The sequence below is a fragment of the Uranotaenia lowii genome, chromosome 2 (assembly GCF_029784155.1).
Source record: "Uranotaenia lowii strain MFRU-FL chromosome 2, ASM2978415v1, whole genome shotgun sequence".
Lineage (NCBI taxonomy): Eukaryota > Metazoa > Arthropoda > Insecta > Diptera > Culicidae > Uranotaenia > Uranotaenia lowii.
The window spans coordinates 205,709,415-205,726,736 of record NC_073692.1 but is presented as its reverse complement, the minus strand read 5'-3'; the positions used below and the strand labels follow the sequence as shown (position 1 = coordinate 205,726,736).

At 38.9% G+C, this 17,322-nt stretch overlaps 1 protein-coding gene across 1 annotated transcript in view; it reads right to left on the bottom strand.

Moving 5' to 3' along the window:
• Positions 1-9,885: 9,885 nt before the first annotated feature.
• Positions 9,886-17,322, bottom strand: part of LOC129747439 (neurogenic protein big brain) — a 54,067-nt gene continuing 46,630 nt past the window's right edge. Inside the window, exons 5-6 of the mRNA XM_055741668.1 lie at positions 11,341-12,125; positions 9,886-11,108 (exon numbers count right to left, since the gene is read on the bottom strand). Of these exons, the coding sequence (XP_055597643.1) occupies positions 10,667-11,108; positions 11,341-12,125 (1,227 nt within the window). The 3' untranslated portion in view covers positions 9,886-10,666. The remainder of the gene's footprint in view (positions 11,109-11,340; positions 12,126-17,322) is intronic.

The following is a 17,322-nucleotide window of genomic DNA, read 5'->3' as shown; positions in this document are numbered from 1 at the left end:
AAAAAGATAAATTCACCTAGCAAAATAGTAAATAATACCGTTTTCCCATTTACTGATTTTAAAGGTAAATGCTGGTTGTTTTGATTGGTTTCTTCAATAAGAATTAAAAAAAACAAAATTCTTTCAAAAATGATATTTATTGGAGATAAATAGGGACTGGTAATTCGGCTTCGCGTTCTTCTGAGCCGCCACGGCCGCTGAATCCTCCTGCGTTGCGTACATTCATGACGTCCACCGTTCGACTAATCCGGTCAGGTTCGGCTTTTCCGGCTGGAGGATGACGTGGAATAAAACTCAAAGCTCTATGGGCCGATCTAAAAAAAAAAAGCAATGTATTATGACGAGAACCAGCACAACTAAATGATATCTAAGAAAACACTTACCATTCTATTCCGATTTTAACATATTAGGCACAAAGCAAAACTTGTTCCTGAATGACAAAACAGCTTAACCTCAATAAACGGGTTCGACAAATAGTTTTCTTTTTTTCCGAGAAGCATTGTACCGTTTTGTTTAGCTCAATCCAGGTTAACTTCACCTCGCTACGAGGTAAGTTTTACCTTATTTGGATTCACCTTTTTTTCTAGGTGAATTGAACCTTTTTTTCCAGTTCGATTCAGGTAAACTTTACCTCGCTGTGAGGTGAGTTTCACCTCGAAGAAGTAGAAGATACCTTTTTGGCTTCCACGAGTGTTCACCTTGCTATCTCGGTAAATTTTACCTTTTTATTATTTTTCGTGAAGATGTAGTGTGTCGTTTCGCTTCTTTTTTAAAAATCATGAGTTGCCTAATCAATGGCGCATAATTTTAACTATGCTGTTTTATAAATATTATGTAATTTCGGCAGATTATTCTTGTGGATATCAAAAATTACTATTTGATACCAACCTGGCAATAAATCCAAATTTATTTAGAGGAGATTTCAAGTTTCTCGTGTGGCATTTTATTGGCTACTGAAGGGAAGCATCCTGCTTCACTTGCTTTTTAATCTGTTACGATCGGAATGATTTCGAGTTGCGAATTTTTTGGCAAACCGACATCAACGTATTCCGCTATGCGTGAACAGTGATAAACATGCAAGCGCTTTCAGAAGTTTCCATGGATTTCGCGTGATCTATGCTTAAGTTCACTAAAGCATAGATCACGCGAAATCTGGACGCATTAAAAAGGATCTATCTCGGAACTATGTAAACGAAATAAAAATATTTTGTACTCAAAATGTAGGGTTTTTATTACACTTTAAAGGAAAAATAATTTTAAAAAATATTCCGATGTTTTTTTTATGAAACTTCGAACTTTTCGTCTAGTACGACTCATCAAAGTTTGGACACCCTATTCGCTGACCTCAGCGGCCATTTTGTTCCACCATCTCTTCACCTTGTTGCATCCCGAGTCGTCCTACCATTCTTCTTCATCTTCTGCTTGACAATTGCCCAAAATTTTTCGATAGGGCGAAAATGAGGGCAGTTTGGTGGGTTGATGTCCGTTTCGACAAAATCCCTTCGTTGGCCCGATACCACTGTAGTACCTATTTGCTGTAGTGACAATTTGCATTTGGCGGATTGGCGCGAACGTTTCACTTGCGTAGCATAAATTTTTCGTTGAAATCCCCCTTTTTCCCCACACCAAATTCACAATTAAAACGTATTTCTTTATATTTTCTATTTTCCTCAATTGCCCCTCAAGAACACTTTCTTGAATTTTCACTTGAAACACTTCTTTTCCAAACCAATACCAAACACTTTGAAACATTGACGACGAGCGGGAGAGAAAAATCGTACCGTACACACCGAGCGCTTGATGGGAACTGTCAAATTCGTTTTTGCCGATAAATTTACAAGAAAGTGTTTGATCTCGCAAGGTATTTGCAGCTGCGGACGAAAAACCCCAGTTTTTGTGAAAATCAAGACCATGGACTCCGAAATGTACAAAGAGGAGTGCCTGAAAAACGTTTTTTCCGTACATTAGATCTCACAAAGGACCAGTAAAGTTTTTGCCAGATTTGGCAAGCTGCCACTACAGTAAAGAGATACTACACACAAAACTTTCGAGGCCGGAAATTAGCAAAATTTTGCTCAAATTTGACCAGCTAAAATCTTAGCAATCAATTTAGCAATTTTTTCGAACCAAAATTTTAGCAAACGAGAGAAAAATTTAGCCGCCGCAATTGTTGCTCACTTTTCTAGCAAAAACCGGAGGAAAAGATCGCCCCGGACCTGAAATTTCAATGTTTATTGTTTTTCTTTGCAATTTCTTAGGGAATGTTCGATTATTGAATAGAATACAAAAATAAGTTTACTTTCAATTGATTTTTCTCTTTATTTGGACACTTCATTTAACACTTCGTAAAATGGAACTTATTTAGTTCCGATCCTGAGAACGCGAAATGCCAAGCGATCGACACCGGGGTTGTGCCGGACGCACCGCATTGAAATTCCAGCTTTGTCCCTTTTGATTTTCGGACTGTTGCAATTAAAACCCGGAACTCCACCGGCAGCAGCAACCTAATAGAAAAAAAACATGAATTAAAAAAACGGAAAAAATTTTACACTTCTTGATCGACTCTTACCTGTTTGGATCCACTATCGATTTGGCTACCAATTTGTCGTGAACTTAGCCACCAAAAGAACCGCCAGCATCGAATTTCCGGAACGGCACTAATCCCGTCAGTTTATTTTTTTTTGTCTCTACCGGCAGCGACTGCTATCTAGAAATAAGGCGGCTAGAAAACCTTCGTTTTACTAAAATCGAGCAAGATAAACTTTCTGATTACTAAAATTAAGTAAATTGTGCTTTTTGCTAACTCAAAAGTAAAAAAATATTTTTGCTAACGGAAAGTAACAGCGAATTTTTGCTAAGTGGAGCCTCGAAAGTTTTGTGTGTACAGTGGTATCAGGCCAACGGGTGGATTTTGTCGAAAAGGACATCAACCCACCCAACTGCCCTCAATTCGGCCCTATCGAAAACATTTGGGCAATTGTCAAGCAGAAGATGAAGAAGAATGGTAGGACGACTCGGGATGTAACAGATAGAGAATTCGTTTTCGTTTGGTGGTGCACCGGTGCACTACCCAAGTAACCATAAGCACTGAAAACTAGCACAAATCCTGCTCTTACATCAGCTATAGAGCTTGATTCTGTGCATCATATAAGCCCTGTGAGCCAGTTTTGGCGAAATTAACTTCTGCTTTAGTGCAGAAACTGGTATAACCCTATAAAAGCACTGTGCTATGCTAAGTTGATGCTATAGCGTTGGCGGGCAAAATGCTGGGAAAATGCAAATGGCGTTCAAATGAGGTACAACCATGCGGGTAAAAAAAATCGATTTTTTTAGGCTCCATTTTTCTGCCATGATAATTAATTTGGCTTATGTTGGATATTCGCTTATTCATGTTATGGGGATCTCTCGGATTGAATTTTCTACATGATTTTTTTTCATTTTTCGGGTGAAGATGACCAGGAATCGAACTCATGACATCCATGGATCGGACATTTTTCAGTATCTCTGCTTGTGAACCTATCAGGTCCGCGTTATATCTTTGAAAAAAAGCCCTATTTGAATCAAATTATTGGCAACCGGTGCCCTAAATTTACATTATTTCTGCATCAATCAATGCTAATGTGCTTTGGCCTAATACCACTGTAGTGCTTACGTAGTGCTAAAAAGCATTACAGCAAGCTTAAGTGATGCAAATTTAATGCTTAGAAATTATAGCATTTTTTATTCTGATTTAGAGCTATGTTGCATTTCAAAAGCATTGTGAAAAGCTGATAAAATGCTGGTTGCATTTTAAAATAGTGTTATAATTCTAATATGATGCAGCATAGCACTCGAAGGGCTGTTCTGATGCAAAATTGCACCTGATGTGCTGATATAGTGTAATTTAGCACTTGAATGCTGGTATCTTCTAATATATAAAGATGAGTTGGGCTATATACGTTTGTATATATATATGCACCTTATACAAATCCACACCGCTTAACCGATCAGCTTGAAATTTGGTACATTGATGTAAACGGACATGAGAAAGGTCGAGGTAATAGTTTTGAGCCCCTCCCACCTAAGAAAAGGGACCCTCCCATACAACTTACGTTTTTATTCCCACGAACCAAAAGTCATGGCACCCATTTGTCAACCGTTTTTCGTTTCCTTTGGCGGGATTGTTTTCACCATCACCATGGGCTGGGCATTAGAAACGACCATCCAAAGTTCACGTGTACTGGAATGCAAATCAAAGCTTGCTGAGCATAAATCATTTTAAAGGAGAAATTTTGGCGGGTGTTTTTTCCTTCTACTGTTCAAAGCACGTGGTACCGGTGCGAGGCACTTGATTGCAATAATGAGCCTTCATTTAGGTTAAAAAAAACTACTCGCCTGTTGGAAAAATATTGAGAAGAATAGTGGTTGAGAATCTACTAGAATATGCAGTGTGTAGAGTATGGATACATTAATTCATGTTCATTATGAATTGACTTCTTCAGTTGAATAACTTTTTGGACTAAAAACTAATGTCCAGCTTTTAGGAACCATCCATTTTATATTTTCGGAACTCCTCATAGAGAAACAATTAATAAAACTGAGGGTTGTAAGTTCAAGGCTGCGATCTCAACACTTTAATTGCCATGTAGGAATTTAATTTACAATAGGAATTCGACAATTCAACGTTCATTTTATCAAAAAAAAATAAAACAAATCCAACGCACGAGACTTTTAGTAATTGAATCTGAAGTTTTTAGTTTTGTACAATTCAATTTCATTTGTAAATTGTTTAATGTTAAGTTGTTATTGATCATCGATGTGTTCAATTCTACCATCCAATTATAAGAGAACTTAAAAAGCATATTGAAAACATGCAGAGGAAGTCTTTTGTAAGGTTTCAGCGGAAATCTATTTAGAAATTTCTAAGTATAAAATAAAACTAAAATGGGAATTCCATTCTACGGGGAGATCTTGAAAAGAGGTCGTTAACATTTGTTCACAAGCTTAATACATGGGATTTTCACTAGATAACCCGTGGAAAAGATAAAAAAAATGATATAATTTGATAAAAAATGGTAATTCAATTCAAGCTTCCTGAAAAATGGTGAGTGTAAAATGAGGTTGCCAGAATTGTCGTATCGGAACCGGACAAATCCAGCCAATTTTATCGAAAAACCTGGCAAAATCCAGCATTTGATTTCAAAATGTTCAAACCGATATCCTGGCAATATCCGGGCACACTTGGTCGAAACCGCGGAATTATTCAGTAAAAATCACGAAAAATATACTGGCAATATTTTTTTTTTCAACAAACCATATCAGAAGATTTTAAATTGTATATCAAGCTTCCAAACACGAGTCATGATTTTTTCTAAAACTTGCCATTCATAACTTCTTTTAGAACGTAAAATGGAAAAATTATAATTATCAAATCTCAGTTTATGTTTCGTTTTAAAAATGATGTGATTATATCCGGGCAAAATCCGGACTTTTTGCACAAAATTCGGGAAACCGGGCCGGATCAGACTTACCTCAAATTTTGAGCCAAATATTCTAGCAAGTCCGGATAAATCCGGGCAATCTAGCAACTTTACATTGAAATGTGTTTCGTGATAGAATGGATAAGGGAAATTAGTTCACATTTCTATTAGCAAACCTTAAAACTATTAGTTATTCAATAATATGAAAACGATAAACTTTGCTTATAATCCCAATTAAAACTTTAAGAAGACTAACAAAATTTACAAAGCTCACATGGCCAAACATGGTTCTATTTGTTATGATGATGAACAAAAAGCTTTCAAAATTTCAAAAAGTCAAACGACTCATTTCGATTTATGTTTTTTGTGAACCCGAGCAAGGCCGGGTAAAATCAGCTTATAGTTATAAAAAGGCAAAGCTTTAGTGCTTATGGTTACTTGGGTACCGGTTGTGCACTTTTTGCTGTTTTCATGCTCGTTTTCAGGGTAAGTGGTCTGTCGAATCCGCCGAAGAAACTGCTTTGAATCAAGCATCCGTTCTTTATAATAGTCGCGAATCAACTGACGCACTCAGTGCTCTTGATCGTGCTCTCCGAAATATTCTTGCTCATTCTCATTGCACGATTTTATTCAAAACTCAATAATACGTTTTTTGTGACCGGTTGCATCCGTGATATTTGTATCAACAATTTTCTTTTATTTCTATACATTCCTTTATTTCATCTATTCTCTACATGGTCCACTGGTAGTGCACCATAATGTGGGCGGTGGAACACTCTGAAAATATTCGGTGTTGCTTGCGCTCTCACCAATACTATCATGAATTTTGACAGGACGTGCTTCCCGATGTAAACAAATATCAGCTGGGCCGGGTTTATTTCTATGCAGCAACTGGAGACATCCGAAAAGCTATCAAGAGTTGCCCGTTTTCATCTTTAAGCAAAAATGGAGGATGCGGATCGAATGCTCCCAAGAGCCAGGAATGTGCCCAAAAGGCTTGCTGCAATCGGTTCCAGGCGATGCCCAAGAAGGGTAGCAAATCCGAGTGCAAAAAGTCCAACCCAAAGATCTGGCGGAATCGCCCAAACCGAGGAATTCTCCTGCTCGGGCGTGCCCTGAAATTGATCTCGCGCAGCTAGACGCGTAAAGTTGCTTCGAAGCTACTCTGCAACAAGCCAGCTTCGAGCGTTGAAGCCCCCGAGTGCGTGAAAATTGGGGGAAAAAAACTGTGCTTCATGGTGACGATGCCCGGTTGCGCCAAGTTCCGGATTTCAACCCGTTGACCTTCAAAATGTAGTTCAAGACGGCACCCTCATCGCGGGCTTGAGTCCCGTTCTTTTCGGTTCTCTATCAAAAATCTTTCCCCGGACTTACGCGATCCGAGTTCGCCATTTTGACTACCAAGAATTTTTTTCTTGTAATCTGAAACGGAAGTGCTCGAACGAAGAGGATGAGATTTGCGAGGAATAAACGTTAATCTCAAGATAAAATAGCGGAAACATGAAGTTGGAGTAACTCTCCAGCAGCAGCAAACATAGACCGCCCAGAATCAGCCGGTATTCAATTATCATCAAGGCCAGAGGTGAATCTACCAAGCAAGCCTCTCTATATAATAAAATTAATCTGAAATCTTCACAATTCAACATGATACATAAATTCATGCTAAAATTTTCATATTTTTTAACAGGCAATGATAAATTTGATTTAAGTTTTCGAAATCAAACAAAAACAAATACCAGCTGTAATGGATTTTTGACAGCTTGATATTTTCTGTTGACACTGCCGATTTCACGCACATCAACAAAGGTAAGTGCAAAACTCGATTCATGCTCGTTTTCGGCGTGGATGGTACAACACTTTCGGGTGGTGAAAACGAATATGATAAGAGATGAAGAAATTGTGGAACAAAATGGCCGCTGAGATCAGCGAATAGGATGTCCAAACTATGATGAGTGGTACTCGACGAAAAGTTCGGAAATTCATCAAAACAACATCGGAATATTTTTTTAATTATTTTTCCTTTAAAGTGCAATAAAAACCCTACTTCTTAAGTACAAAACATTTTTATTTCGTTTACATAGCTCCGAGATAGACCCGTTTTAATGCGTCCAGATTAATCGTGATCCATGCTTTAGCTTGTGTTTGCCGTGCCCGGATAAGTGCGAAAAAATATCTAATGAGCTTAGGTTTGATTCATTTCCGATATTCTGGTTCCAAATTTTTTATTTAAAAATCATAATTTGTTGCCTGTCACCGCATTGTGGAATCAGTATCCAGTTTATTATTCTTGATTTTCAGTTCGGTTTATCATTGGGGCGACGTCGAAATATTGATTGGTTTTGCATTTAAAACTAAAATAAGGTTCATTTTGCATGTTCGAAACTCATCATTCCGGAATATCAAAAGAAAACATTTAAAATAACAAACCATTTTAAAGATTAGAATTTGAAATTTTTACTTTAATATCTTATGCAGAATTCAGACTTTTAAAAGTTCCGTAATGATGGTCCAGAATTGAAATATCATAGTTTCATCATTCGGAATTTCCATTCAGATTCTCTGGCTGAATTACGAGCAAATAATATAATAGAAGAAAGAATTCATATGGAAAATCAACGATTCAAATTCGAATAAGGGATTTCTTGTTAAGAATTCTGTTATCAAATGCATGCCCTTTATGGTTCATAATTATTGGTAAATTTTGTAAATTCTGTACACGACGCTCATTAGACCGGTTGTCCTCTACGGGCACGAGACGTAGATATTTCTCGCGGAGGACCTGCGCACACTCGGAGTATTCGAGCGACGTTTGTCATGAACCATCTATGGTGGCGCACAGGAGAACGGAGTGTGGAAGCGAAGGATGAATCACGAGCTCGCGCGACTCTACGGCGAACCCAGTATCCAGAAGGTGGTGAAGGCTGGCCGGATACGCTGGTCAGGACATGTTGCAAGAATGCCGGACAACTGTCCTGCAAAACAAGTGTTCGCTGCGAATCCGCTAGGAATAAGACGAGCAGGGGCGCAATGAGCGAGCGAGGTGAGACCAAGTGGAGCATTATCTGGTGAATGTGGGATGCCCGAGAACTTGAGAGAGGTGCCATGGACCGAGTGAATTAAAGGAATTTTGTTCATCAGGTTATGTCGTGAGATGGAAAACCACGTAAATAAATACAAAAATGTTTAAAAACAGTTTCGTTCACTTAAAAAGGATCGCCATGAACCCGAAAGTATATGACTCATTCCAGTGTTGCGTCTCATCATTTGGAAAAACTTTTCAATGATTTTTGTAATATTTTTATGGTGTTTGTATATATCACCGCAACAAGGTCACGATCGACGGCGACGAGCTGGAGATAGTCGAAGACTTTATCTATCTCGGCTCACTGGTGACCGCAGACAATGACACCAGCCGTGAGATCCGGAGGCGAATTATCAGCGGAAGTCGTGCCTACTATGGACTCCACAAGCAACTGCGGTCGAGAAGACTTAGCCCTCGCACGAAGTGTAACCTGTATATGACGCTCATTAGACCGGTTGTTCTCTACGGGCACGAGACATGGATATTGCTCGAGGAGGACCTGCGTACACTCGGAGTATCCGAGCGACGAGTGTTAAGAACCATCTTTGGCGGCGTACAGGAGAACGGAGTGTGGAGGCGAAGGATGAACCACGAGCTCGCACGCCTCTACGGCGAACCCAGTATCCAGAAGGTGGTGAAGGCTGGCCGGATACGCTGGGCGGGACATGTTGCGAGAATGCCGGACGACTGTCCTGCAAAACAGGTGTTCGCTACGAATCCGGTAGGAACAAGACGAGCGGGGGCGCAACGAGCGAGGTGGTTAGACCAAGTGGAGCGTGATCTGGCGAACATGGGGTGCCCGAGAACTTGAGAGAGGTGCCATGGACCGAGTGAATTAAAGGAATTTTGTTCATCAGGTTATGTCGTGAGACGGAAAACCACGTAAATAAATACCAAAATGTTTTAAAACAGTTTCGTTCACTTAAGAAGGATCGCCATGAACCCGAAAGTATATGGCTCATTCCAGTGTTGCGTCTCATCATTTGGAAAAACTTTTCAATGATTTTTGTAATATTTTTATGGTGTTTGTATATATCACCGCGCTTTGCTCAGTTAACCTTTAATCTGCAACCAATAAAAGTTTTTTCTATGATGTGGTTTACAAGATGAAGCCATTTTCCTTCGTTGCCTCACATAAGGCGTCTTTTCAGCGTTTTCAAAATTCTTTACGGTATCGAAGATTTCTGCTCTCATGAACGATCGAATTTAGTGAAAACGGTCGCAACAGTCTAGATGCTTTTTCTACGACTCCCTGATGAACGAAGGAAGGTTTCAAATGGTAAAATTAAAAAGCATTTGTACATTGTTTGTGATATTCACTTGGTCAAAGCAACAAGAAAACGGTTTCAGACAATGTCCTCTTTATTGGTATCTTTTTTGCTTCTCATATTCGATGTCATTTCTCAGAATTAAACTCTATGCTACAAATAAATATGTACAATTTCGCAACTCTAGGGGTTTTCTTTAAATTTCAGAAACAACAAACTATTGATTTTACTGCTACTATCGCTTAGAAAACGTCGCTCGTTGTACAGCTCGACTATGATATTGATTGAATTTCCGTTGAAGATACTGTATGTTTATCGCAGTCTACACAACTAGAAAGTAGTGATTCTAATAGTAAAATGTATCGTATCTAGCTAACTATCTACATTTGTACTAAATTCAATACAGTTTGGGACGAACGGAAATTTAGATGGGAATCGAATTGGTTACTTTTTCTTATTAGATGGATGATTTTGTTTTTCTAGGGTAAATATTTTATACGCTCGTTTGAGAGTTTACTTAACAACTTTTGTCCTAAACGGGGGGTATACATAAAATCTCTACATCGGCACAAAAAAAAAACGAGAGAATCAGTCTTGAATTGTCAATTATCATTACGTTTCGCATTAGTTTTTTTGTCTTCTAATGTAGTGATTGATAATGGTGATAGATTTGGGTTTCAATAAAAATCTTACTGAAAAATGATTCTATAATGAAACGAAATAAATAAATTCCAAACAATATATGACTCATCGAGAGACGATGGATCTAACTAGGATGTAAAAGAAAACCTTTCGCAACTAAACTAAACAAGAAATCCACACAAAATGTACACGCTTCGCTTTTTTCGTAGTTGTGCTTAATTTTGTCTAACAGGATGCATCTGGTAGCCTTGATGGGGCTGCATTTGTGGTGGGGGTGGAGGTAAATTGCTGTTGGGGTTCCGGTTGGTCTGTTGCTGCACCTGTTGTTGATGTTGTTGCTGTTGCTGCTGCTGATGCTGGGATGACGAGGAGGACATGTTGCGCTCTTTGTTGGGTCCCATACCCTGGGCCATTCCCATGGGAGCCGGTGGCGGGGCAGGTCCGTAGTTGGGCAGCATAAGGCCTCCGTTGTAGTTGCTGCTGCTGTTGCTGGCGTTGCGGGTCGGTGGGGTTAGAGCTGGACCCGCCGAGCCGTGGTAGGAGCCGTAGGAACTATCGTCGGATTGGGCCGACTGGACCCGTCGTTGTCCGGACACTCCATACATCGACTCCGGCCGAACCGAGCGGGAAAACTTGCTGGACATGGAATCGTCGCGACTAGAATCAGAAAAGAGAACTGTATTGATTAGGCGATTATTAGGTTTGCTATCCAGCTTTTCGCAGAGAAGTGGATGAAAGTTAGAAGGTTTAGTGAAGAAATGAAGTCTGTTCAAAGCGCTATAGAAACCTCTGATGTTTCCTAGGGGGCTCTATTTTGACCAGTGTTTGTAAAGCGTTTTATGAACACAACTATAATGTTAGTATTTCGATGAAGGTGGAAAAGGCTTACCTATTTTCTCGGACGTCCCGTTCGAATTTGAGTCCATCGCTAGAGCAGTTCGGGTTCTGTCTGGTTCCGTAGATCGGTTGGAAACCTTGGGGTTCTCCGGCCTGGGGATGGGGTGCGACCATGTGCTGTGGTGGCATTCGATCGCCTGGTCCTCCCGGTTGCTGCTGCGGTTGACGCACTGAGCTGCGGATACCGTAGATGCTTTCGGATCGTTGTTGCAGCTGGTTCTGGACGTTCTGGTTTTGCAGGTGCGAGCTTTGAGGTTGAGTAACTCTCAGGGGGTACAAACTCTGGGCAGGCACTAGCGGTCCCGGACGAATGCTCATGTCCCGGTTCAGGGCAGTGTTACTCTTGGTGTAGACAGATTGGGACCGGTTTAGGTTAGCCCGGGTCAGTGGTGGGGATTTGCAGTACAGTGATTTGGTGCCTCCGTAGATGGATTCAACGCGTTCGGTCTTTGAGGTCGGTTCAGCCGTATAGATACTCTGGCAGTAGCGTTGCTGATTGACCAAGGTTCCACTCGGTGGCCGATAAGTATGGTACTTGCCGCCCTGCTGAGGTTTGTCCATGTCCATGTCGTAGTTAATGTCCTCATCGGAATTGATGCTGGAATCGACGTCGTCCTTGGATTTTTTCATCGTCCGCTTGGTGCTGAAGATGAACTCATGCAGCAGTCCAGAAACCATGCCACCAATCAAGGGACCCACCCAGTAGACCCAGTGGTTGTCCCACTTGTTCAGAACAAACGACGGACCCAGGGAGCGGGCGGGATTCAGGTAAGGCATCTGCAAATGAAATAAAATAAAAGAAATTCGTTACTCTCCCGCTCAGTTTTTACAGCTAGAAACATAAAAGCTTTCGAAAGCCTTAAATTGACCTGCTAGGGCCTTCGGCCGCGCGAAGCGAGGATCGGATAACCGTGTCGAAAAAATCCGGTGGAACCAAACAAATATTGCTCTCCTGCAGATGCGAATCGAAGGATAAGAGCGATAAACATAATAAAAAGAAATGGGACATCAGATATGTGCCGTTGGTTGCTTGACAGGATGCAAGTCTCAGTCGCTCTTAAAGAGAGATAGAAAAAAAAACCCACCAGCTTCGAGAAAAGGTTTTGATCCTGTGTGACCAACAAAGGAATTGGAATCTTACGCTTTTCTACCTGGCCCCGAAATGTCGGAAAAACATAGAGGCACACAACCACCAATACAGAAAACCAAAAAAGGATATCCTTTAGAAATTCCCCCAGCGGCCGTTTCTGAAAAAAACGCTAAGGAGCATCCTAGACGGTTCGAATAAGGGTGGATGAAGAATGAATTCAAATATTCTGACCCGGTAAATGGGATGGAATTTTGCACCCTCACGTTTCCTCGAATCAATGCGATCGGAAGGTAATTTTGATTTTTTCGGTGCATCTTGCGCTTAGGAATTTATGACAAAACCAGGCAAGATCATCGGATGTTTGATCATCGATAAATCTTCAAGGATAATGGGTTTTGATAGAAGACGGAGGTGATATTCTTATAAAAGGAAGGTGGATTTTATTACCAAACGCAAATAAAAGGTTTGAATGGAATTCAGAATCAGCTGGATGAAAATTTAATTAAAAAAATCCGTATTCCACATGGAGATCTTCTAAAATATTTCAAATCAGCATTCAGAATCCTAAATCAGTAATCAGAAGCCAAGTCCCAAATCCGAAATCAGAATTCCAAATTCTGAATCCCGAATTTAGAAACCGGGATTCAAAATCCCGGATTCAGAGTCCGAATCCAAAATCCTCAACTCAGAAACTCGAATTCTGAATTTGGATCAAAAGTTCTCGAATTTAGAGTTTCACATTCTCAATCCTATTTCAGAACACTGAATTCTGAATCTCGAATTCACAATCACAACCCGAATATAGAATCCGGAATAAATTTTTCAAAATTCAGAATCACGACTTCAGAATTTAAAATTCAGAATCCCGAATTCAGACTCCTAAGTTCAACTTCTGATTCAGAATTTTTATCCTGAATCCGTTAGATCCTCATTCAATTTCGTTATTCTAAATTCGGGATTTTCAATTCGCCATAGTGATTTAGGGATTCTGAATGCAGGATTTTGATTCGGGATTTTCATGCCGGGATTCTGAATTCTAGATCCTGATTTCTGGGTTCTGACTTTGGAATTCTAAATTAGGGATTCTGGTTCGGCGTCCTGAATTCGTGATTCTGAATTCGGGCTTGCAAATACAAAATTGCCAATAAGAAATCGGAATTCTAAGTTCAGGATTTTATATTCGGACTGCAAAATAATTGCAAATAAGAAATTGGGATTCTGAATTCAGGATTTTGTATTCGGACTTCAAAATAATTGCAAATAAGAAATTGGGATTCTGAATTCAGGATTTTGTATTCGGACTCTGAATTCGGATTTTGAAATGGAGTCTGATTACTGATTCAGATTGCTGATTCCGAGTCCTGATTGCAACTTTTTTTTAAAATCTCCTTGTGGAATGTGCCTTCTTTTTTTTTAATTATATTTTCATCTATCTGATTTTGGATTCCATCCAAAGCTTTTATTTGGTAATAAAATTCACCTAACTTTTATAAGAATATCATCCCGAATTTAGGATCCTGAATTCAGAATTCCGAATTCAGAATGCTGAATAACAAATCTTAATTTCAAATTCAGAATTCCCAGCAAAGTCCTAAATTAAGAATCCTACATTCATAATTCTGGATTCAGAATCTCGAATGCAGAATCAGAATGCAGAATCTTGGATTCTGAATCCTGCATCTCGAATTTAGAATTTTATATTTGCAAGCCCGAATTCAGAATCACGAATTCAGGACGCTGATTTCAGAACCCCAAATTAAGAATTCCGAAGTCAGAATCCTGAATTTAGGATCCAGAATAAAGAATCCCGACATAAAAATCCCGAATCAAAATTCTGCATTCAGAATCCCGAAACCACAATGGCGAATTGAGAATCTCGAATTTAGAATATCGAAATTGAATGAAGATCCAACGGGTTCAGGGTAAAAATTCTAAATCAGAAGTTTATTCAGAATTTTAATCTTGAATTCGTTGGAACCTCATTAAATTTCTGAATTCGGAATCGTGAACTTAGGATTCTGAATTTTAAATCCTGAAGTCGTGATTCTCAATTTGGAAAATTTAATTCCGGATTCTAAATTCTGGTTAAGATTGTGAATTCGAGATTCAGAATTCAGGATTCTGAAGTAGGATTGTGAAGAGATTAATCACCGAAGAATATGAAACTCTAAATTCGGGAACTTTTAATCCAAATTCAGAAATCGGGATTCTGAGTTCAGGATTTTGAATTCAGACTCTGAATTCGGGTTTTTGAATCCCGGTTTCTGAATTCGGGATTCTAAATTTGGGATGATTATGAATTCGGATTTTGAAATGGCTTCTGATTAAAGATTCAGGATTCTGAGTCCTACTTGGACTTTTCATTAAGATCTCTTATGTGCCCTCTTTTTATTTAAATTATATTTTCATCTAGCTGATTTTGGACTCCATCCGATGCTTTTATTTGGTATTAAAATTCACCTTAATTTTATAAAAATATCATTCCGAATTGAGGATCCTGAATTCACAATCCCGAATTCAGAAATCTGAATAAAAAATATTGATTTAAATTCCGATTTCACAGCAAAGTCCTCAATTGAAAACCCTAAATTCAAAATTCTGGATTCAGAATCTCGAGTGCAGAATCAGAATGCCGAATCTCGGATTCTGAATTCTTCATTCAGAATCCAGAATTTTAAATTTTATACTTGTAATCCCGCATTCAGAAACGTGAATTCAGGAATCCGAATTCATAATCCCAAATTTAGAATACCGAAGTCAGAATTCTGAATTCAGGGTCTCGAATTCAGAACCCCGACATAAAAATCCTGAATCAAAATCCTGCATTCAGAATACCGAAATCACAATCTCGAATTGAGAATCTCGAATTCAAAATACAGAAATTGAATGAGGATCCAACGGATTCAGATTTTGATTTTTTGTCCTGAATCCGTTGGATCCTCATTTTATTTCTGAATTCGAGATCCTGAATTCAGGATTGTGAATTCGGAATTACAAATTTGGGATTCAGAATCCGAGATTCTGCATTCTGGATTCTGCACTCGAGATTCTGAATCCATGATTCTGAATTTGGGATTCTGATATCTCGAAATCATAACCCGATTTTAGAACCGGGAATAAATATTCTCAAATTCAGAATCACGACTTTAGGCTTTAAAATTCTGAATCCCGAATTCAGGATTCTGGATTCAGAATTCCGAATTCTGAATTAAAAATCATGATTTCAAATTCCGAATTCACAGCTCAGCACTCTGAATCCTTAATTAAGAATCCCAAATTCAGAATCTTGGATTTTGAATCTCGAATGCAGAATTATTTAGAATATAGAATCCCGGATTCTGAATCCCGAATTTAGAGTCTTGTATTTGCAATCCCGGATTCAGAATCACAAATTCAGGTCGCCGAATCCAGAATCCCAAATTTAGAATTCCGAAGTCAGAATCCTGAATTCAGGATCTCGAAATCAGAATCCCGACATAAAAATTCTGAATCAAAATCCTGCATTCAGAATCCCGAAATCACAATCACGAATTGAGAATCCCGAATTTAGAATACCGAAATTGAAGGAGGATCCACCGGATTCAGGATATAAATTCTGAAACAGAATTTAGAATCAGAATATGGTTTGATTTCGGCATGAATAGTCATGAATCCCGAACTCAGATGTTTTTATCAATTTTAATTTACATTCTAGGGCTAAAAATTGTAACTTTCATCTAAGTGGATCTTTATAATATCAATGAGAATTTATGTCTAACAATTTATTATTCGAGTCAAATTAGCAAAAAAAAATTGCAATTTGGCCCAAAAAAACGTTTGTACATTTTGTTCAAAAAAAAAGTTTGAAATTTTAATCAGTCCAGTATCTCTCAGCAACAACAAAGAAGTTTTAATAAAAAAATCTCTATTATTTATTTTAACTTAAATCAGCGTACACAAGTTTTTTTTTCGGTTTTGGTGCAGTAAAGAAAACGCCTCAATTTATGCTATCGAAATTGTGCTGAAGATTTTTCTGGAATGACTTTGAACGTCAGTGTTTAGGCTTTCCGCTTTAAAAAGATTTTTTTTAAAGGAAAGAGCCAAATTTATTAATTCACCCTGTCTGTCGTCTGTTTGCTTCCAAAATTGTTCAAATTTAACTTAACTGGGAGAAAGTGATGAAACCCGCCAAAGTTAAATCCTTTCTCAAGCGAGTTTGCTCGGGAGACACAAGTCAGACATAACGAAATTCCATCAGCTGCTTTAATCACTCCAAAATTTAAACTCGTTACCCTTGATTGGGTAGCAGCTGATTCAGGAGAATGAAAAACAAGAAAATTCACAAGATTACCGTATAGGGTGAAGGTACAGAACCTCGATCTGTTTTGTATCTGACAAACTCTTGAAATTTCTGTTCAATTCGTGATTATTTATAACGTTAATCAACTCAAACACAATTTTATTTTATTTGAAAGCGTTTTAAACATTCCCGAAAAAAAAACACCCCGTGAAGGCGTGTCAGCTCAAATCAGCAGTAAATGCCTCGGATCAAAAACGAAAAGGCCCACTTGCTTGTCGCTGGAAAAAAATAAATACAAGATAATCGCAGGACGATCAAAATCTCGCGTAGGAAGTGGAAAACAACACAAAATCCAACCTTCGAAAGAGCTCAAGAAAAAAAAATGGAAGGCATACAAACAATCCGGCAGGTGTATTACGATTGTTCCGCCCTCGTACCCCCGACATTTTTAGGAATAAGCATATTTCCATTTGGGCCTCGATACACAACCTACATGATTTTCGGTACCTTTTTAGCCGGGAACCGGGTGTGTTTATTAAGCTTATTTTCGTAGTCTATTCTGGACCCCTTCCGAATAAGGACGGGTCCTTTAGATCGGCGGAAGC